This window comes from Solea solea, chromosome 7 (genome assembly GCF_958295425.1).
Source record: "Solea solea chromosome 7, fSolSol10.1, whole genome shotgun sequence".
NCBI lineage: Eukaryota > Metazoa > Chordata > Actinopteri > Pleuronectiformes > Soleidae > Solea > Solea solea.
In genome coordinates this window covers 21371888-21395657 of record NC_081140.1, presented here as the reverse complement: position 1 = coordinate 21395657, position 23770 = coordinate 21371888, and the positions used below count along the sequence as shown (strand labels likewise).

The 23770-nt window shown below is 39.7% G+C and overlaps 1 protein-coding gene, 1 long non-coding RNA gene and 2 other non-coding genes across 4 annotated transcripts; 1 reads left to right on the top strand and 3 right to left on the bottom strand.

The window, feature by feature from the left end:
* Nucleotides 1-1726: 1726 nt before the first annotated feature.
* LOC131462958 (uncharacterized) lies at nt 1727-7947 on the bottom strand. The gene is made up of 3 exons (XR_009240926.1): nt 7917-7947; nt 6854-6930; nt 1727-3388 (listed from the first exon to the last, which is right to left on the bottom strand). It is a non-coding gene; the product is annotated as an uncharacterized LOC131462958 (long non-coding RNA).
* Nucleotides 7948-8300: 353 nt separating this feature from the next.
* pld3 (phospholipase D family, member 3) lies at nt 8301-16585 on the top strand. Its single transcript, XM_058635039.1, has 12 exons — nt 8301-8465; nt 10690-10763; nt 11354-11401; nt 11679-11836; nt 12239-12419; nt 12528-12645; nt 13616-13743; nt 13959-14156; nt 14327-14466; nt 14596-14761; nt 14865-14964; nt 15524-16585. Exons 2-12 carry the CDS (start codon nt 10725-10727, stop codon nt 15709-15711), a joined length of 1464 nt encoding a protein of 487 aa, XP_058491022.1. The 5' UTR covers nt 8301-8465; nt 10690-10724; the 3' UTR covers nt 15712-16585.
* Nucleotides 16586-16786: 201 nt separating this feature from the next.
* trnan-guu (transfer RNA asparagine (anticodon GUU)) lies at nt 16787-16860 on the bottom strand. The gene has a single exon. It is a non-coding gene; the product is annotated as a tRNA-Asn (tRNA).
* An 827-nt stretch (nt 16861-17687) lies between these two features.
* Nucleotides 17688-17761, bottom strand: trnan-guu (transfer RNA asparagine (anticodon GUU)). Its single transcript has one exon. It is a non-coding gene; the product is annotated as a tRNA-Asn (tRNA).
* Nucleotides 17762-23770: the final 6009 nt, after the last annotated feature.

Here is a 23770-nt window from a genome sequence, read left to right as displayed (position 1 = left end):
GAAATACTGATGCACCCACCGGCCGGCGGTGGCGGCGAGACCATTATTATAAAAATGTAAAGTCACGCTCTGCTGACACTGTGAAGTATTTACACTAGACCTAATGGGACATACAATTAAAAAAAGACAATCTTTGTTCCATTTAAATCCATTTTCATCCCTCATGTACACACCATGTTGATGCTGCATAAACCACGAGTCTCTGTGACACGGGATTACTAACTCTAAAAGATTTTAATTGAAAATATCCCATTTCATTTCCAACCATAACTGCAGGTTGTTACTCGAAACCCTCAGTGGCCAAATCTTGTTTGTCCAAACCACAGACTCTTAACCTCCTTAAAGGAGCTTGGCCCCGCGCCGCTCTGTTTTTCTTGAGACTTAACCGAACAAAAGTGCACTTTAAAACCACAACAATACGGAGGAAATCCTCCTGCATTCATGGTCAGGGTGTAAAGTTTAGGGTCGAAAAGCTTTAAGGGTTAAACTAATGAGGATATAAAGCTACACCTCATGATCCAACGACTCCCTCTTCTTTTTTTCTTCTTCTTCTCCTCCTCCCCTCCACCACCTCCTCCTCCTCCTCCTCCTCCTCCTCCTCTTCCCTCACACAGACCTGGTTCGACCGGACTGGGTAATCAGTTACCTGCTGTAGCTGACCTGTACACCACACATGTGCACGCACGCGCACGCACGCACACACACACACACACGCGCACACGCACACGCACACACACTCACACACACGCACACTAAGGCTTAAAAAACAGACCACAAAGTCCACTTGAAAACTCCAAAGTCTACATTTTGGGATTGTAGTATTATTATTATCATCATTTAAAGTAGTGGTAGTAGTATTCTATTAGGCAGTATTTGTTCGTCTCTCTGTGAGCATAACTCAAACAGTTTTGAATGTACTACGGGAAACTAAATGTATCCTATCTTTACGTGCACTTACAACATTTGTTTTTAATGGACCTAATGTGGTGAGCAGAGCCTAAACGCAAGTGAGACTCTGACAAATGACCAACATTAAAGATGACAAGAAAATATTCAGCCTCTGAGTTTCATGTTGATTTCAGTCACATTTTGTGTCATGGTGGCCTCTGATAGGTCAGTGCGCGCTAACTGTAACACAGCACAGAAGAAAGGAACAAAATATACAAAGCTCCCAAAGAGAGTTAGTAATTAAACTTCAAATTCATAGAGCTGATACTCAACTTTACAGCACTGTATTCTACTTTTTCTTCAAAAGTGTAGATACAGGCAACTACAATTGCTTGCTACAAAGGCGTTTCATCTGCCATCCAAGAGGCTTCTTTACTACTAAAGTTTAGTTTTTGACCCCCCTTCTGATGAGTATGTGGGAGATCTGTCAGCCTTCACCTGTGGCTGAACAGCCTGTTCCTCACATTCACTATAGATCTGCCATCTCACCACTGTCCCCAACATGCCTCCCCCACACTCACCCCCTGTCCCTGGTCACTGAGTCCAGCTCAGGCAAACGTGGGTGGTGGGTGTACAGAATGAACTGGCCCTGAGTCAAAATCGATTCCTTCTCTTATTTACTCTAAATTATCCACTAAATCTCGGACCAGGAGCACGGTCTACTTTCAAACTCACCACACAGGTGCAAACAACAACAACAACAATAATAATAATAATAATAATAATAATAAGAAAGAATATCTTATAAAGGTTTTTGTTAGTTTTGTTTTGTTAGCTGTAGTGTGTAACTCTTAAATATAAACAAATGTCTGTTACATTCAAACCATGGTCATTTGAGTTCACACAATCATGAATACTGAAAAAGTATGTTTTTCAGTGTAGCTATAGTTTAGAGCTGGTGTCACCACATGGGGAAAAACATTGATTCTTAGATGGATTGTGATTTGGACATGGACGACTCTGAATCGATTCACAAATGTCTAAAATCATATTATTTAAATGTTAAGTAACGTGAAATAGACGAGATACAACAACGCTATTCCACTGACATGTCGATCCCCGACACTTGACAACAAAACCAAAACAGAAGTCAATCTTATGTCACTATAACGACGCACTTTATCACCGATGACTGGAGGCTAATGTCACATGTGCTCCAAACAAGAGCAATGAATGAGAGCCACGCGGGTGATAATGATGCTGAGCTGTTAAACATATTTGTCTTAAATATGTGAATTGTGATTCAAGATGTTATTTTATACAATGTAGTTGTAACTCTCCAGTTTATAACAAGTTTAATAAAAGATAATGGAAATGAATTAAACTCTTGTTTCTCATCACAAATACACTGTTGCTAGAAAAAAAAAATAGGGGTGGGTAAGTGGTGAGTGATCACACAGTGAGACAAAGACTCTCAAAACACTGAGTGAAAGTGCATCAAGATGCATCCCCGATCGTTTTATAATCCAATCATAATCGTATCGTGAGGCACCTAAAGATTCCCACCCGTACTGCAAACAGGAAGGATATAGTTTTATGTCAAGACAAATAGAGGCAACAGCAACATTGCACTACTCCAACAGCTGCAAACAGGTTGGAGTAAGACTGAAAGCACGAAAAGTACTGCTTAAAAAACTGCTTGGCAGCTTGACAAGATGACACGCTCTGCTAGACGGCAGGTTGCCGCTCCTTCAGTCAGGTCTGATAGTTTTGCTCGACAGATAAAGGACACGGCAATGTTACAGCTCTTGTGTCACAAAGACCAGAGGCAGAAAAACAACATGAACAACAAAAAAAAACATAATTGAAAGTTACATACTGCAGCTTTAAAGGTTACACTTCAGCATCAGTGTGAGGTGGATAAAAGTTTTATCTACAGAGGGGGTCACATTTATCGCTCATTATTTCCGAGCAGCACAGGTATGTAGAGTTTTAGCCTGTTCATAAAATGTTATCACGCATCAGGAGTTGAGCAACTCCGACTTTGAGGAATGTTTTGTTGTGGCACACACACATGCACCACACTGGGAGAGCGAGGTGTGGTCCAGGTAATTTAGACATGCACCCGTGTGTACATCTGTTTGTGAGGACTGAATATTTGAAACATGAGAGGATACAGTTTAAAAGGTGCAGACCTTTTGAACCCTGTTTTTTCTGTTATTAAAAGGCTGTTAAATGGTTACGGCTCGGTTTTTATTGGTTTTGTAATGAGAATGAGATGTAAAATTATGCATGAACGGGTTCTATATGGAGAGATACAACCTGTCTGTTAACAAGTCAGTCAGCCTGTCAGCAGTCAGTTGGGTGGCGACTGGTTTATAGCAGCTCGAGCAGTTGTTCCACTTCCTTCTCCACATCCTTTAACTGCACAGGAGACGCTCTTTCCTAAGATCCTGGAGGGTGTGTGAGTGTGTGAGAGAGGGAGAGGGAGAGAGAGAGCCTGAGGAGAATAGAGAGAGACCAGATCAATAGCGAGTGACTGACGAGTGTGGAGCAGAAAGCTGTGAGTCACTATTGTACATCAGGTACTAACATCAGGCCTCTTTATGCTGTGTTGAAAAAATAAAGGAGAGCTCTAGATGTCTTTTAAATGACGTTACAGTAACACTTGGATGTCACAATGTCACACACACACACACACTTCTCTGTCCTGTCAAATAATAAAAGAACCAAAAAAAATGCAGATTAAAAATAAATCGTTTTCTTTTCTTTTAAGTTCCACTAAATTCCGAATATTTCGATTATCATGATATGCTGAGAAACATCACTTATAGAGACATTTAGGGCTTTTGTTGGACAGTGAGTGACAGATTGATCGTCAATTCATATTTTGCTGATCAATTTGCTTCAACAATATTAAAACACATGTACAGTACATTTTGCAAGTAACACTTGGTAATTATTTACATTAAACATCAAAGGATAAGAGTCTGTGAGAAGAGCAAACCTTGCAGCACACAGATGTTTTTAAATATGTTAACAAACCTGAAATTAAAAAATAAAATGAAAATAAAATCAAGGTTTAAAAAAGGAGGGGCAGATTCACCATGACAAAGCTAATAAAAATTGTAATATAATCCATGAATGACTACTCATGTCACAGTGTTTTTTATGGCCCACGCAGCAATAAATAACTGACACAGCCTTCATTTAATTAAATGTAAAAAGAAAAAGACAGACATGTGTTGTTTGCATTATCTAACACATTTCCAGACAGGTGTAAACAAGCCTCACAAGGAAGGAACCATATGATTTGATTTAGTTTGATATGCTTTCAGTTATCCAGAAAATTTATTGTTCTGTTTTCTTTTTCTTTTTTAAATAGAAAATAAAAATCCACAGTAGGAAAGAGAGGAATTCTAACAGAAAAAAAATATTAAGAAAACTACGTTTGCAGTTAAAGAATGGAAAGGGGCAAAATTGTGTGGCTAAAAAGCATCTTTAAGCAGAACCGTGCAAAGAAACAGGAAGTGTGTTTAGAAAAGCAGAGGCAGCGTTCAGTTCAGGTGCAGCTCAGTGACTCATGGCTTAAATCCTGATGTTGTATAACAGGGACACAAACACACCTTCTCTGGGGAAACTGAGCTTCCAGGAGTAAAATAATATAACCCTTCACAGTCCGTTAATCTTACATCAGCCCAATCACGATTCAGGAAGTTGATGAAAAAGAAAGAGTTATGGCCGTGTTGGCTGTCGATACACCGGTGGAATATGATGTGCTAGAAGTGAGATCATGACTCATTGTACAAAGTGACCGCTCACATCACAAACGTGTGTGTGTGTGTGTGTGTGTAGTTTTCCAGTTTCTACGTCAGAACAAAAGCCGCTCCAGTCACATTCACCTTTTCCACCTCTGGATTAAATAAATATCACAACATCATCGGACTGACAACTGCCTACCGAGAGGTGAATTTCCTATGTTTCCAGGTAACAGAAAAAAGCGTCAGTGACTGGTAGAGGACAGGAGGGACATCGACTGCGGAAGTGAATGGGCTGAGCCTTTTATAACCTCGCCATAACTCTGCCTCCACTGCTGTAAAAAAATAAAACTGCCTGGGTGATTCTTGGTCCGTCTCCATGGTTACACACACGCACAGACACACATGGCACACTTAATAAACCCACATATAAATATGCTTAGCAGTAAGATTAGCTGTTTTGTAGCAAACGTGGGTCAAAAAACTAAACTAAGCTGCACTGTGTGTGTGTGTGTGTGCATCTTAAATTCTTTCAGTCGGGCTCTTATCAAACGAAAGGTTTCACCTCAAACAAAAGAACCTCATTGATTTTGAAAGCTGGACATTCGGCATTGTTGTTAAAAATAACAATAAAGAACAAATCATGAAATGCAGGCCATGTCTCTCTTGTCTCCCCTCTGCCATCTCTGTATGGAACCATCCCCTTGTGTCAGATGAGCTCAGAAATCCATGTGTGCTTAGACTGTGGCGCCCCCTGTTGATGTGACTTCTATCCACCTGTGGATTCAGTTTAAGTGAAGTTGTTGAACCGATGCGAGATGTCTGGAAGAAACCTACATAAATTCTACATATTGTAAATGTTGTCACAGGTATACACAAATAAAAGCAGATACATCTGTTTTCACACATATTAAACACGCATTCTTATACAGCAGCACAGAAATGGACTGAAAAGGAGTAGGCTGAAGCTCAAGCTTATTTTGTTACCCGTGCTCAAAGTGCACAGGTCCATTACGTCGTATAAAATGTAATGTCTGTAGGTTAATGCATTACTTGGTTCATTACAAGTAGAGTAGGTGATAAATATTTTTCGCTAAATGAAAGTTGGTTTTATGTGAGTTCGTTTTATAGGCGTTACCCCAAACTTGTTGCATTTCTACCGCACTGTAGGATGAAAGTGCGGGTGAATGGGTGTGAATGACAAAACTGCTGCGTAAAGCAGCTTTGAGTGGACATCAAGACTAGAAAAGCGCAAGATAAAGACAAACAATGCACCATTTATGCGATTAACAGACAGACAGACTAAGAGATCCATAAATAAATGGAAAATTCCTGTTCTTAGATAACCAGTCCCATGTACCACAGCACTACTGCATAGTAAAACGGGAGTGGGCGGAGGGTAAAAGGCTGAGCAAACAGAGTTTAGATGTAAATGAAAGTAGGTGAAAACGTGTTAAACTGGAAAATAAAACTGCACAAATAAAGTCAAACCGGATGACTCCCCTCTCACCGGCCCATCAACTTTCCAGCTCCGTTAGAAGAAAGCACACCAAAGAAGAACCAGAGGGTTCCTCAGGTGCATTAACAGAAACAAAATGTAACCAATTACTTCAACTAGGGCTTTAGTTTCACAGTCTAACCAGTTTCAAGTGATTAAACAGTCATTCTTCATTATTCGTCACAGGCAAAATCTCAAAGAGGCATTTCACATGACAAAAGTGAGTTTGCAGATACTTTTAAAAACACAGAGTTTGTATTTCCTCAAACACTTTTCAAATATTCACGGTAATTGAACAAGAAAATCATGCAGTACATTCACAAACACAACAAAACACATATATGGACAAATTCCCATATTTGCTTTAATGCAAATAGAGAGCAGCTTGAGTTTGAACTCCATTTTAATCCTGATATTACTAAAACTGGGAGTCAGTTACTATGGCAACGTATTTACTCTCCTACACCAGAGTCCTCACAGGACAATAATGCAGCCAACTGAACTATAAGTTATTAATTGACTCTTTTGTAGAGTTTCTTTAATTCACCACACACGCTAACTCAGACTGAATTACAGTGACACAGGATCAGCTCTTCTGTGGAGTTATTTATCTCAGATTAATGAGCTCTAGATCAGGCTCAGAGTTTGTGAAAAACCTGCTCTCTGAAACAGGTTTTCTATTTTTTTTTTTTCCAGTAGTATTGCTCACCTCTTTTCCTATCGTTGTGCAAACATCTTCAGGCCTTTGTTGGTACTTCTCATGTCAGCCGGTGGAAACTGAGCAGCCTTAGAAGAAGCAAAGAAGAGAAAAATGATCATGCAAACAAATATTAAAATACTTCCATCTTTGTTGACTGTATGTAAGAAGAAACATGTTAAAATGATCAATCAAGTTCTACATCAATAAAACTCAATAGTGATTCTCAGGATTTGTGTGATGTATGAAGTCCCATTAAATTAAAACTTTAAGAAAATATCCTGACAGAGGCAAAGAGGCATTTCACATGACAAAGGTGAGTGTGTAGATACGTTTAAAAACACAGAAATAGTTTGTATTTCCTCAAACCTTTAACATTCACATTTAACAAAGAACAGTGGATGTTTGACAGGCAGGTAGACCAAAAACAATTCAATCCAATTCAATTCATCTTCATTTATCAGGGACAATGCAGTGAGACATAGTGGACATAAAGTGCATCCCATGTACTGCACACAGAAGAGTATATAGCAATGTGCTAGTTTGTAACTCCTGTCCCTGGCTGGGCTTTTCAGAAAGAGTATCACATGTACAGTAAAAATGACAATAACATAATATAATACAGTATAAACACCCATATATAAGATCAATTTCTCACACTTCACAACAGTCCTACCTTATTGAGACTACCTATTAAAAGTGGGTACAATCGTGTTTTGTTTTCAGCCAGTTCTTGACCTTTGCAGTGAACGTTTTTAAACATTTTATCAGTTCTATTTCATTAGGCATTGAATTCCAAATGTGGTTCTGCTGTGGGATATTTCACAGCTGTCACTGACAAAGGTTCTGGTGGGTCTGAAACCACAGCGTGGCCCTGGTGCTAAATTACTGACACACATATTAACGTTAAAACATGTAGATTTTATTATTTATTTGAGAATTTGAATTATTAAAAGTGAAAAAGCAGTGGCTATGGCTGTTAATAAATGGTGTACCTTCTTGCAACATAAACGTAAATGCCGTTTAATTATATTCCCAGGCATCAACAGAAAACGTAACCCTTAGCTCTTCTTACCTGTCCCGACATGGTGGAGCCGCACGTGATCACGTGATCCATCCTTGCCTTTCCTGGAAGTCGGCTCGGGTCACAGGTTACGAAAGTCAGGTGAAACTGACCCTGCCCACAAAATTAAATTAAAATTAATTTAATTTAATTTAATTTAATTTAAGTCATTTTTTATATTATTGTTTTACTACAAATGGGCGTTTGTGTGTTGTAATTCTACTTTCCCCACAAAAAAGACCAACTTCACTGTCAGAGATGACTTTGAGTGTTTGTTGATACACAGCGCCCTCTGTTGATAAAAACTGAACACTACACATTACGTCTGTATCTTGCGTTTCCAGGTCACGTGGCCTCTAGCCCCGCCTCCAATTGGCTGCCCGACTCGAGTCACATGATCAAATCTCGTCTCCACTGTCCTGTTTCTACTTTCTCCCGGCCGTGAGTGAGTTTGTGTTTTGTTTTTGTTTTGTTTTGCATTTAACGTTTACAATAATCCTCTTTAAACGTGACCCAGCGGAGAATAGATACACTTTAATGAACCCGGACGTTAAGAAACAGGTGAGTTTACAGCTTTAATGTGAGATATTAAAGCAGTTTTTGCTGTTTTGCTTTGTCAGCGACTCTTTGTCTGCTCACATAAACACTTGGTTACAGCACGTTTTTAAAGTTACCGTCTGAAACATAATATAACGTTATAGTGAGTTTGTTAACATGTGGTCCTCAACTATAATGTGTTTCGATCGTTTTTCCAAAAACATTTGTTATAAGGACATCGAACATGTGCTAATTCACTATTATTAGCCTTGTATTAGCCATGCTAATGTTAGCCTTACTAACCCTGTGTTATAGCTGCTGAAGTGGTCATTTAAGGTTTAAACAGTCTATAGATCCACATGTTTCTTAGTGTAGATTATGTAAAAAAAAACGTATTTATCCTCTGACAGCAGCTTTCATTTAATTGTACAAGTCAGGCTTAAAGTTATGACCCATTTTCCTTAATGTCCGTAATTAAATTATTCTCATTAACGTGGTGTGTGTGAATCCTCATTAGGCCCCACCAGAAGCCCCATGGTTCCTGTTTCAGGATCAAAACTTGTCAGATTTAAAATGGTTCATTTCCTTATTTCAGGTTATGTTATAACCCAACATTGTTTGGGTCTAATTATAGAAATAGTAACCTGGTTAAGGACGAGGAGGCCCCTTGTACGTACAACCACCTTCTCTTACTATTTCCCATTAACATTTATTTGCAAACAAACATACAGCTGAACAAAAGGTCATTTCAAACAGAACAAACAGTGGTGCGACAGTGCAACAGATAAAAACACAGATCACAGACAAGCTACAGAACCTTCAACCATCACAAAATACAGCAAATTGTGCAAATTACAAGTTAAATTGTGATATTAGGTTGGTAAGGAATGCAAATAAATCAGAACTGAGTCTAATAAGGTTCCGATACTATTGTGCACTTCCTGAAGTTTGTGTTCATATCAGTGTGGGGTTTTTTCCCCTCTGGAATTCAGGAAATCAGCTTTTAAAAATAAACTATAACAGCATCTGTGTCACAGAAGAAAGCTCTGTCTGTAGCAGGAAATGTATTTATTTTAATAACATTGGGTAAAAGCCACTTGTGTAAACTCAGACACAACGTTGGTGAACCCGTTTCCTCCATTTGCACAACTTCAAAATTAAAATGCATGTATTGAATAGGGATTGGTCAAAATATTAATTTGGTGATATATCGTCGTCCTTCCTCGTGCAATACAATAATCAATACGCCAGGGCAAATATCAGTATTTTAATTAACAAATTAAGGCGCTCTAAAGTAAACAGTCCCTGACAGTTCAAACCAATGAGGGAAACTTACGTGGAGTTAACTGGCCGAAGAAGAGTGAGTTTACAGTGGGATAATGGTGAAGAAAGCTACGTTAAGAGGTGCTCATCCACGTTCAATACTTTATACACTTTGTTCTCTATGTTGTGAATAAATATAGAAATCCTGCACTTTTGACTTTTCACAGACATTTTTGTTTCTTCACTTAGACAGATATTGTGATGTATCACTATATCACTATATGGTTGTCTTGCAATATATTGATTATCACAGAATCATTGTATCATGATATTATTGGTATCGTGGACCATATATTGCGTAACATGAGGTACCCTGTGATTACCACCCTTAGTCTTGAACAGCGTGGTATGAGTCATGTGCCTTGATCTGCGGCTCTGATGAGTCACATTTCTATGCAGTGGCAACAAATCCCGTGACTAGCAGCTCGGCAACAGTCCATGCTGATGTCAACACTTAAGTTTCCATACTTCCCCACTCTCTTTATCGTCAATCATAACTCACAAATCACAAGTCTTCAGAAAGCAGGAAACTGTCTTGCTTGTCTTTTAACATTTGCAGTAAGTGTTTTGGACTTGGCTCCAGCTGACCTGGATGAAAGCTGTCAGTGGCTGGATGATGTGCTGAAAACCTCTAGAACCTTCTCTTTGTAAAGTCAATAAAGGTTAGGCAGAGGTGTGTGTGGTTGTATGAGTGTAAGGGAGAGACAATGGTCTTTGAGATTGCCATGTTGTTGTATAGCTTTCCAGCTAAATGTACTAACATAAAAACTCTTCACTTAGATCCTCTATACACACCACTGTTACTCTGAAAGCAGAGCTACTTCATGTGCACAGTGCTTCAGTGTCAGGTCACTGGGTCATAACTATGGAAACATGAACACATAACGTAATATTGCATGTTTTGTTCCTGTGTTTGGTCTCACAGCTGCAGAGCATCACCTGACACGGCTGACGCCACAGATGTTTGTGAATGTGAGAATGGACCTCCCTTACAATCAGGTAAGTTGCTCAGGGTTTTTTTATGATAATTATGATAATTAATCAGCTTTCAATCAATCAGGTGATAGTATTTGCTCAACAAATGATGTGATACAAATTATTATTATGTATATCTATTAAAAACATAATAAATAGACATTAGGTGAAGTCATTTTTCATAGGGAATTTTATGTTAAAAGTAAACTAGATTTACAGAGGCATTATGATTCAGGTTGTGACAAATTCATTAGAAATGGCTGCCAGATTGTGGCTGATTTTTAATCAGCTATTGTGTAATTTGAAGGGATTTCATATATTTAAAAAAATATACATATTTATTTTTCCTGTGAAATCACAGATGAACACTTAGCAGTGGAGGGAAGTCATAGGATTTGGAAAATCATGAGGATGTCGAGAAACAAACAATCTATATAATTGGTTTCATGCTTTTATTGTGTTTAGTAGTTTTACATGAAAATAACTGGTGGAAATCAGACTGTTCAATACAATCACTGAAATCCTTGTGTCATGTTTGTAAATTTGTTTCAACATTTTCTTTTTTTTAATGTATGTATGAATGATGTATTTATGTGTTACTCTAAATCCTGCAGCTGATGAATGTGGAGCAGAGAAGACAAGACAACAGGAGAGCACTGCTGGTATGAGGGAACACACACACACACACACACACAGCTCCAATGAAATTAGGGCTGCAACAACTAATCATTTATTAACTAATAACTATCAACTATTTTGATGATTTTTTAATCGATTGTTTTAATAATTATAACAATGTTTCTGATTTTTAATCTTACTTTTGTTAGTTGCAGCCCTAAATATGACTTTTATTTACTGGAACAGTAATAAACTTTATATACAGAAGCAAATAAATGATCACATAGAAAATCACTCAAATGTGTTGCACCTTCTGTCCAGTACTCCAGGTGTCTGTTATCACTGGCTACTTTAGCTACTATGCTGCTGACCGCCATGGCAGTCTACAACCTCCTGACCCCAAGGGTTGTCTCGTCCCACCGGGCTCCGAGCGGCAGCCTCCATCTGCCTAAGGGCGAATCCTGCTCCGACCCCTGCAAGTAAGAGACCATCTGCTCACAGTCCTTCACAGGTGCAGCTGACAAAATACCCACTCACAAGTCCACTGACCCACCTGATCTGGAGATTTTAACTACTAACTATTGCATGGTCTTCATCATCAGATATAGAATAGTTCAGTTGCCCTGGTGCTTAGCCTGATAGAAGAGCGCAACCTTGTTAACCTTGAACAGTCTTTGACAAAAACAGCACAAGGTTTAAGGTGTTTTTACTCATTTCAGTCCTGCTATATGCTTAAAAGCTTGTTATTGAATAAGAAAAAAAAACCCACCTCTTTACAAAAACATCTTTTCAGATGCCAGGTTTCACACTGTATTTTTTACATTCCATGCTTGATTTATCAAAGAGACACTGTGATCATTTCCTGTCATCTCCCCTGATAGGTTTGTTTTGCTGGAGAGCATCCCTGAAGGGCTGGAGTTCAACTCCAGCACCACTCACCCCTCCATCTTCCAGGCCTGGCTCAATCTGATGGACGAGGCTCGCAGCAGCGTCGACATCGCCTCCTTCTACTGGACGCTCACCAACAAAGACACCGGGACCCAGGAGCCGACAGCTTATCAGGTCAGCAGGAGCTGTGGATGTTTTCAGATTATGAATGTTTTATTTTCTAACTGCAGCAGAATAAATAACGACTAACAACATTAAAATGATGGTGTTGCTGGTACACAGGGAGAGACCATCCTGAAAAAGCTTGCTGAGCTCTCAGGGAAGTTGTCTGTTCGTATCGCAGTCAACACGCCACAGCATCGTCAACCTCAGTATGACCTACAGCTGCTCAATAACTCAGGTGAATCTTAAACCACTTTTTCATTTTGTGACATTTATTCTAAGCATGTGACTCCGAGTTTAGATTTTCTCAGTACTATTTCCTTTAATTGATCATGTTTTCTCGTTACCATATCACTTTATATCTCCTGCTTCCCGACACTCTCTAAAATACTGTAATACTCTTACTCTTAAGGTAAACCATTTCACACACATACACATAAATCGAATGGTACCTTTCACGTGCATCATGCTGCACACATATACATACTTTTTGCTTTAAAGCTTGATGCCTGGTGCTAGAAGTGCCTTTCTGAACTTACCAGACTAGTGTCTGTCTTTAGCAACTTTGTAGCAAGAGCTGCTATGAACTGATGGCGACATAGTCTGCACTGTTGTTGGGTGCAAGACAAAAAAGCTAGTGTGGGTGGTTTACTTTTTGAACTTAAATACATCAACTAGTGGTACTATACCTAAAAGCTGCTGTATGTCTTTTTGTTCATCTAATAACAGCAATAATAATAATAATGATAATAATGATAACAAAAAAGGGCCCACGTTTACGTTTTTCTTTGCTCCCACAAGGAGAGCAAAAGATATTTGTGACTTCAGGCTCCACAGAGAGGCTGTAAACTGTGGGACATGACGGCATCATTTGTCCACTTTGGTGGACATGCAGCTAATAGTTTATATGTAACGACAGCAGTCACTGATTGGCAATGATATGTACTGTTAGGCTTACTAGCCACATGCCTTCCTAGAAGGGTCATTTGAAGCCTCCACCATCTACTACACACTGTATGTCTAAGTGCAGTATCAGTGTATTCAGTAATGTTGCGTGAGATTAGACTTATTAAACTTTAACAGTCCTACAGTGGGGCAACTTTGCTAAAGATTCACCCACCTTTCTGTCCACTGTATACTGAAATGTGCAGGACAGTTGTCTGTGTCTCAGAGTCTGCCAGCACACACTCACTCTGTGTGTTTTTCAGGAGCCGACATCAGGACGGTTAATATGAGAGAACTGACCACAGGCGTCCTTCACACCAAGTTCTGGGTGGTGGACAAGAAGCACATTTACATCGGCAGTGCCAACATGGACTGGAGGTCCCTCACACAGGTGCCTGCACACACATACTTTATTTATTGCAATATATTCTACACTGACAGTAACTGAACTTTAGGTCACATGTTGCAGTTTCAGTCATTTAAATGTAACATGATAATAAAATAAATAAAACTGTAAAACTCTCCTATCTAATAATAATAGTGAGAGAGCAATATTTATTTATTTATACTTTGATCATAAGCTAACAGTGATTTATTGGTGTCCAGGTGAAGGAGCTGGGTGCAGTGGTCTACAACTGCAGCTGTCTGGCTGCAGACTTGGGGAAGATCTTTGAAGCCTACTGGTTTCTAGGTGAGAGTAAGTCCATCCCATCACCGTGGCCCAACAGTTTCTCTACCCTCTACAACAAGGACACGCCTCTCCAGCTGCCACTCAACAACACGCCAGCCAGCGTTTACCTGTCGGTGAGATATGCACATTATCAGTTTTCTCCTTTCAGTAACCTATAGCAAATGTCTAATGACCACAACGTGGCACCAGAACAACTGTACTAATCATTTCTATATATAAGGCTCTCCTGGACAATTACCTTAAAATTAAACTTATCCTATCTTTGTTTTCTCTTTCCTGTCAGAGTTCCCCTCCGTCCTTCTGTGCAGCTGGTCGAACTCCAGACCTTCAGTCCATCCTCAGTGTGATGGAGGACGCTCAGAGCTTCGTCTACATCGCAGTCATGAACTACCTGCCCACCATGGAGTTTTCACAACCTAAAAGGTAGAACACTCTTTTACACCACAGTAGCAGGTACACGGGTACACTCACCAAACATGTCGATGACTCCTTTGCCCTTGACAAGACGGTTTTGGCCTCAATGTGACGTCATGTCCTCATGATCCTCTCCAGGTACTGGGCAGACATCGACACCCAGCTGAGGAGAATTGCATATGAGAAGCGTGTTAAAGTTCGCCTGCTCATCAGCTGTTGGGCGAGCACTCAGCCTGTCATGTTCTCCTTCCTCAAGTCTCTGGCCTCAGTGTATGATCCCAAGAGCAAACTGGACATCCAGGTGGTAAGTAGTACCTCTTCATGGCTTCATTTAAGTGAAACAAGAAGCTGTGAATGTTATGATGCACAACATGTTCCCTGATGATCTTTTTGTTTTCATTATCTAGAGGCTGTTTGTGGTGCCTGCCAGCGCAGAGCAGAAGGAGATTCCCTACGCCAGAGTCAACCACAACAAGTACATGGTCACTGACAAGATAGCTTATATAGGTAAGACTCAGAGTGGTGATTGCTCTAATATGGCAAGGGAAGCTCAGCTTCCTCTGAAATGTCGTCAAATATGTATTCACATTTCAATACTAAACTTGCGGTAGAACGTGATTAGAAAGTGTCACTAGTTCTTCATTTGTACACATGCACTGTAAATAAAAACGCTATCATAGCATTTGAATTTGACATCATTATCACGATTCCTTGTTATAGTTGTTCATTTGCAGACCTCCAGGTTCATGTGACATGCTTAAGTGAGACCACAAGTTGTTCATAACAGGCTTTTTTAACTCATTAACCTGAGATAAACATTTACAATAGAGTCTAGAGTCTCCATAGGTCCTTTAAAGTATTAAGTCCTTTAGTGTTTTTTTATAATATTAATTTTATTATTAGGAAACTGATGTTCAAAATACTGATTTATTGTTAAGTGAGTACTTCTCAGTTTTCTTGTGAAGCGTCACCACTTCAAACAATTGATTTATTGATTGTACACCATGTTTTATCAAGTGTTTTATCAAATGGGATGAATGTTCAATCGGTGCCTTTGTGTTTCCAGGTACATCTAACTGGTCAGGTGACTACTTTGTGAGCACCGCAGGCTCAGCGTTGGTCGTCAACCAGACGGCATCACAGTCTGTGGAGCCAACCATCCAATCACAGCTGAAGGCTGTTTTTGAGCGGGACTGGAGCTCCGACTACACCACTCCTCTCACCCAACACTCAAACCTCAAAGTTATCTGTTAGTTACTACAAACTGTACAAATGTTACAACGCCGTAGCTGCGCAATCATGATGTTCACGTCTTGCCATCCAATAGCATTAAATATGTACAAAGGAAACCACTGGATGAAAACACTTGGTTCAATGGGAGATTTAATAGAGATATATGACCCTTAAAAATGGAAAATTCAAAATGGCTGCAGCCAGTAGGACATGTTGCACCGTTACAGCCAAATAAACCATCTGCCAAAGCCCCCATGATGGGCCATGGCGCTACATAAGAAGTTTTCACCCTCCTCAATAATGTGCTTTAAGTATTTGATGGGAAAAGGGACACAATTTTCTCGAATCATCACAAATGATGAAAAACTTTTGCTAGCTATTGAAGTTGACCAAGCATTCAGACTACATGAGTGTGTAATAAATCAGATTTGTTTGTTAATTTACTGTGCAATAACGTCAGATGAACACCAACACATGCCCAACTTTTGTAACATGTCACCAGCAGAGATAAAGAAGGAAAGACTAATGTCACCTTTAAAACAAAAACCCTTTAGGTGTCACTAATCCATCATCAAGGTCACTGACAGCTCCTTTTGTTCTGTTATACTCCTTTTCTTATGTGGAAATCCATCCTCTATGGTTTTTGTTTTTTTTAATCCGACCTCATCTCAGGGAGTAAATATTGTGTGTTTTCTGACTGGATCATTTAAATTAGCTGGAATCAGTGGTGTGCTGTGAATAAGCTTTTTTTTTTTTAATACTCAAGTCTTCAGAAATGTTTCAGTTTTATTCCATTCATCAAACAATTTGAATTTCCACTGTGTGGAGTGATGTTACAATTATAAGTAAAGAGATGGTTGTTATCTCCTTATCAATAAATTACTCTGATTTTTGATTCCTCAAACCAAACATCTGGTCTTGATACACATGTTTTTGCACATCATTTACAAACAAAAAACACTCCTTACTTGCCTCTATGAGATTTTGGTGTAGATGTAAGGACAATATCTATAGCAATATTTAGTAGGATTTAGATGAGCACCTTTTTACGATGACCGACAGATTATTTGTTTGCCCTACGGAGAAAATGTTATACCGTCCCTGGGTGGGCTCGAACCACCAACCTTTCGGTTAACAGCCGAACGCGCTAACCGATTGCGCCACAGAGACAGTTGCGGGCTCCACTTTCGTATAAATCGTATATCAAGTTGAAGAACATGATGAAATGGCTTGCCATAAACTGAGCTGAGCAGGCTGAGTCTAATCATTCCGGAAGTTAGTTCATGTTGCTCAGTAATGTGGCCACGTGTCCTCAAACTACATTCAAATGTGGTTTCTGGTGTTCAAAACTGTAATTAACGTAGTCTGTTCATGGTCGCTCAGGACATGTGTTAATACCAGGTGTGTGTGTGTGAGAGAAATTAGATGTTCTCCAGGTAACCACATGGTGGCACCATTGGATCTATATTCACAATGCCTCGCTACAAACGCTTTATATTTTTGAAAACATCCTCTGGTGATCATAAATGTCATCATGATAAACATCATAATAAGTAATACCTAATCATAACCAATCAGGTCAAAGCCTCTTTGTCGGACACCGTAAACAACGAGCCGCTGTTGTGTTTTATGTCCACTTGGAGCCTGCGGCTAATAGCTGGCTAGCGACAACAAACGGACATTACGTCACCAAATCAACTTTTATTTTGTAGTAATGAGTAACGAAGATGGTTAAGGGAAATGTATCGGAGTAAAAGTACACATTTTATTTAGGAAATGTAGTGGGGTAAAAGTAAAAGTTGTCAGAAATATAAATAAAACTAAGTAGTAAACGAAGTAAACTAAAGATATGTGAAAATTCTACTTCAGTATAGTAACGAAGTATTTGTATTTCGTTACATTACAACACTGCACATAATCAACACAGACTTTGCCAACTGTGCCGCCGTTTCTATTAACGAGTCTGAGATCCAGAAAAGAGAAAAGTCAAAATGATCCGTCCCTGGGTGGGCTTGAACCACCAACCTTTCGGTTAACAGCCGAACGCGCTAACCAATTGCGCCACAGAGACTGATGACATACATGGAACATAATCATACTTATCAACTCTACATATGTGTCAAGTGAGAAAGGCTAGATGAATTAAAATCTCTACTGAGACTGAAAACTGAGTTTTTCCATTCATTTATTTCTGGTATGATAGGCCTGAATGGTATGGTTTGGTTTAGTTTGTTGCTGGCGGTTTCTTGTGAGTTGGGAAGAGGGAGACTCCTTATTCATGAAGGTCCACAGTAATAAAATAATTGTTTTTTAGAGGCAACAGTGGTTTAAAATATCAGTTTTCAGCTGGGAAAGATTGTCTGATGGTGAGAAAAGGAGAATGCAATTGCTTAAAATGAACCAGTGGGATTATACGAGCGTTGATCCTGTACGATATCTCTTTTATACATAGAAGAAGCAGTGAGCTGTGTGTTTATGTATTCTGCTCTTATCATGACTGCACCACCCAGTTACTGTAATGCGAGAGAGAGGGTGACCTGCCAGGGGAGGAGCTCTGTGTGGGTGAGACCACAATTATACCAATGTGCTAATTTTATCCCCTATATAATTCTGTGGAGTTAAAACAACAGCATCTGCATGTTCACTGGCGCTAAGTATTCACTGTTTTTACATGGGTGGGAAAGAAATAATCTGTGAACAAAAACACGAAATATTATTATATTATATATTATATCTAAATATTGTGGAGCACTGTATTCACACAGGAGCTTTGTCATTTTCTTCTAAGATCTTCAGAACTGAGGATGTTTCCTGGATGAGAGTTAAAAGTTCTTCAAACACCAGCATGTCCACTTCAGAAGTCTTTATTGTCATTATACAAAAAGTATAACAAATTGCTACAATCATTTAAGTAGTTTTTTTTCCTCATTAATGTACACACAGCACCCCATTTTGCAAATTTATTAAAGAACAGCAACTGAAATATCACGTGGCCATAAGTATTCAGACCCTTTGTTGTGACACTCGTGTATTTAACTAGGGTGCTGTCCATTTCTTCTGATCATTGTTGAGATGGTTCTACACCTTTATTGGAGTCCAGCTGTGTTTAATTAAATTGATTGGGCTTGATTAGGAAAGGCGCACACCTGTCTATATAAGACCTTTCTGCTCACAGTGCATGTCAGAGCAAATAAGAATCATGAGGTTGAAGGAACTGCCCGAAGAGCTCAGAGACAGAATTGTAGCGAGGCACAGATCAGGCCAACGTTACAAAATAATTTCTGCTGCACTTAAGGTTCCTAAGCACACAGTGGCCTCCATAATCCCTAAATGGAAGAAGTTTGGAACGACCAGAACTGTTCCTAGACCTGGCCGTAGGGCCAAACTGAGCAATCAGGGTCTGATGAGACCAAGATTGAACTTTTTGGCCTTAATTTTATGTGGTATGTGTGGAGAAAAACAGGCACCTCTCATCACCTGCCCAATACAGTCCCAACAGTGAAGCATGGTGTGGGGGTGTTTTTCAGCTGCAGGGACAGGACGACTCGTTGAGAAGGTGAGAAAACCTTTTTTTTTTAATTCTACAATTATGTGTTTTTCTGTCAAAATGGGGTTCTGTGTGTACATTAATAATGAAATCAACTTAAATGATTTTTAGCAAATTAACAGAGTGAAAAATTTAAGGGGATCTGAATCCTTTCCATATCCGCTGTATATATGTTTTTGCGCTATAGATGAAGAATGTACATTGTTAGCAGTGATACTACCTCTCACATTGCACGGTTAAAAATGTTGAGGGTATTTTTATTTTATTTTTTGTACCTAAAATTTACTAAACATGCAATTTCCTGAAAGTTCTATAACCAGGGGTGTTTTGGTTTGTTTATTTGTATCCAAGCAAGAGGGGAAAGCGTTAGAAAAGAGTTATAAAACTGTTTAGATCTTTGGTTATGAGTCATCGTCGATACAAACATGATCAGAAAATAACAAATGAAGAGAGAAAAACATGTTTGATGTATGATTTTACTCCATTTTATATGTAGTTATTTGTATTACTGCGTTTGAACAGTACATACAGTTTATATGGTTTGTGTGTGTGTGTGTGTGGGTGTGTGTGCATGCACGCGCTCCCTGGCTCCATCCTCGATGACTCAGCTCTCATCTACGCTGCACTTTGTCGGGATTAACTGAGGCATGTGTTAGACAAACATCACATCTAACGAGAACACAAACTCCATTTGTCATCCAAAGATGAACCATCACTGTCTCATTTCTCTCTCTCTCCCTCTGTGTGTGTATACATGGTATTCCTTATGTTGTGGGGACATAAATCTGTTGACAGTCATAATATGGGGACAAAAATCAAGTCCCCATAACGTAAATTACTGCATTTTAAGGTCAAAACATGTCAGGGTTAGGATTAGACCTGTAGTAATTATGGTTAAGTTTAAAGTAAGTCTCCAGGAAATGAATGTGTGAACGTAATGTCTTTTGAAGTCATGGAAACTTGTGTGTGTGTGTGGCTGAAATCACAAATTTGTTAGATTAGAGAACATGAAGTGGATTTAGAAGAACATATTAACACAGCTAATGTTTAATCCTGAAATGTATTAAGTATGCACATTAATAAGTAAACATGAGACGAGGGTATTCTGGACACATGACAGTGAGACCATATGCTTTACAATATGCATCCTGTATATGACAGGAAGCTTGAGGGTCTGTCCTAGATATGGTGTGTTAACGAGGTATAGATGTCTCTTGTTTGACTACATGGTGATATTGTCCAAACTTTATAGATCATGGGACAGTATGGTCTATCTGGGCCAAACGATTTTCAAGTACACGTTGCACCATGGAAACAGGAGAAAGGCAGGTGTTTGAACATGTGATGCCTACAATGATAATGCTAGATAATCTATATAAGGTTAGTTTTGCTCTTCTGCGGAGATTCAGCAGGAACACATTCTCCCGAGCTACTGCAGAGCTTGGTCTGATGCCTGCCTAACTGAGGGGTTTCTTTTCTACACCATCAACTCATCACCTATCATTTGTAAGAAGAAGGAAGCCTGACTTAAACGACAATCAACACTCACTTAAAAAACATGCTGTATTGTAGGACAAAAAAGGGCCACTCAATCCAGTCTTTTGATTCTTTGTTAGTTGAGAATGGAAGGATATTTTCTACCTCCGCCTCTCAATTTAAACCTTTGAAAGGTCATCAATAGTCTTCAAAAACAGTGGTTTATTTAGTGGATAGTTAAGTGGATATTTTTTTTAGTGAAATTAAATTATTTATTTGTGACTATAAAGCAGAGGATGTGTTGCCCTGTGTGAGGTGTGGTTGTGTCTGACTCATATCCAGCATGCAGTCCCTCTAAGCCCTGAAACAAGGCCCTGCTGGGCCACAGCTAAAGCCTCCAGCACCAGAAATAATGGAGCAGAGCTTTACAGCAAACTGCTGACTGTCTACTTGTGCTAACCCCCCCCCCCCCCCTTCTGTGTGCTGCTGCTGTTGTTGTGCTTCTGTCTCTCACACATTAACCATAACCACATAATGGATTCACTAACCCGTTAACCTAACCTTTACCATCACTAAATGCATAACCCCATCACTCATTCACCTAACCATAATTGACCAGGCTTTATAAAAAAAAAGCTTTACTTCAGCCAAAATGTTCTCGCATAGAGAAATGTTTCAATCAAAATGTGTCCTCACAGCCTATGACCCTAATCCTAACCCTATAAACATACAGAAATAGTTTTTTTTATATATATATATAACTGCACACACATGACAGAGTACCTCTCTTCTGCTGTTTTTGTTTTTCTGTCCATCCAACCAACCAACCATTCATCCATCCATCAATCCCTCTCTCTCCCCTGCCCTGGAACCCCCTCCACCCCTCTCTCTCTCCCTCTCCCCCTCTCTCTCTCTCTCTCTCTCTCACTTTCTTTCCATGTGAGCCCCCCAGTGACAGAGCAGCTCTGACTCCATGGGCCCAAAAGCTCAATCCAACCCCCATATTGCCTTCGACCATCACCACCTGCCTGCCTGTCCCAGCTCTGCCGCCTGGCACTCCCTGTCCTACAGCCCAGGTGTGGATTCATCCTTCAGTGCTTCTGCTTCATCAGCTCTGTGTCACTGTCGCTGTCACTGCTGCTGCTTCTGCTGCTGCCGCTGACCATGTGTGAGTGTCTACGTGGAATATTCAGAGTTACCTGGACACCTTCCTCCAATGCAGGTCAGGATGATGAACTTGTCTTACGTGTGTGGAGCTGCTCCACAGGCGTAAATTGTTAATGGCCTAAAAACTGAGAGATGTTTTGTGTATCTATCCATTATATTAGACGACAAATTGGCACATGGATAGATTATCCACCATTTCTTCATCTAAAAATTGGACTAAAAATGAGAAAGATTGTTATTTTACTTTCTTAAAGTCAAATCAAACATTTTATTCAAGACACATTCAAGTGATTAACACAGACTGGAAACTAAACAAGTCTACGGGAGTGCAGATGAAACGGACCTTTATTACAGCCTCACTCTGTTAATATTTTGATTTAATTAAAGTGAATAAAAGATATTCACTGTGAGGTTTGGAAGACTGAAGTCCTTACATTCATCTCTATTAATATCCAGAGGTCCGGTCAGCACACAGGCAGGTCACTGAGCTGCAGGTCAGAGCAAAGACGAGGGAGGAAGCGAGCATTGTGTCACTGGAGAGTGTTTTCACTTCTTGTTTAGGTTATGTGTGTGTGTGCGTACTCCCTCACTGTCATTGTTTTATCATCGTTCACACATTATGCTTGTTGGAGCATAAAAAAGAAGGGACGACCACACAGCAGTCACTTTAACAAAGTAGATTTACTGTCAAGTCAAAATGTGCAAAGTCAACAATCAGCGGTGAGGTGTGTGATTTGCAACTTAAAGCTACTGACAAACTAAACAGCCAGACCAGAACAGAATAGAAGTGTTGTTGAGCGCCTAAAAGGCACCAACCCTCCAGGAGAGAGCAGGGAGGGAGCGACAGCACACCTTCCTGACACTAGGTTTAAATAGACTTCCCACAGCTGAAGCCAATCGCATGACGAGGTGGGAGGACTAAAGCTGCCAATCAAACCTGGAAAACAAGGCAAAAATAGGCATAGACTGTTACAGGAAATGTACAAGGAGTTCATGAGTTGTGATGTATGAGTGTAATGTCCGAGCACATACAGACACGCCCCTTTATTTTTCTTCTTCCTGTATGAAATACAGATGTGGATAATGGTTTTCCATGTTCTCTGTGTAACACTGAAATGTACTAAACACTAAAATCTCTATATTACAGCCACAGTTATTATGAGCCACCATAGGCTTCTGTTAATGTTTATTTATTATAACCCAGCTTTGTTGTCTTTCTAGTTTTGTTTTCTTAGAAATCTCTGTGTGTTCATGGAAAAGAGTCAAATTCAACAGGAAACCTGATTCTGACTCAGTATGTTGAACATTTTGATTTGAAACCCTAACACTGAAGTTTTAACCCTAAAAATGTCCTTTAAAGTTTAAAGAAGACCAGCCAAAATGTCTCTCTTCCTCCTCCTCACTGATCTGTCTGACGTGAAAACCTCATGCTACTGTAAATGAGTCTTTGAAACTTTGGCGTTGACGATTTCATCTCGTGTTTTTCAGAAGGGTAGAAGAGTCTTCCAGGTAAAAACACTGGGGCCCTGCAAACAGATAACTTCCCCTCTTTCACCGTGCGTCCCTCCCCATGCCTGACCCGGCCCCTGGCCTCTCCTCGTATCTAAATCCGGGCTTTGTGCTAGAGTTGGAATGCAACAATGACCACGTTAGCTGACAGTGCTGGCTGCCTGATCTGCGCTGACAGCATCTTTGCGTACAGCTCCGGCTCTGCCTGCTTCACTGACCGGGGACACTGCAGTCCTGCTCATCTACAGCACTGTGGCTGGATGGATATTTACTGTGTGTGGGCACTTTAATGCAGGCGTGTGTTTTTTTTTTTTTTACTTATTATTCAACCTCTGCTCAGTGTATAGTTTGCTCGTGTGCGCTATGTTATGGGAATATATG

Coding starts and splice junctions, on each gene's coding strand:
- pld3 (XM_058635039.1), top strand. CDS start 10,725: ATGTTTGTGAATGTGAGAATGGACCTCCCTTACAATCAG. Junction 10,764..11,353: donor TGGACCTCCCTTACAATCAG/GTAAGTTGCTCA, acceptor TAAATCCTGCAG/CTGATGAATGTGGAGCAGAG. Junction 11,402..11,678: donor ACAACAGGAGAGCACTGCTG/GTATGAGGGAAC, acceptor CCTTCTGTCCAG/TACTCCAGGTGTCTGTTATC.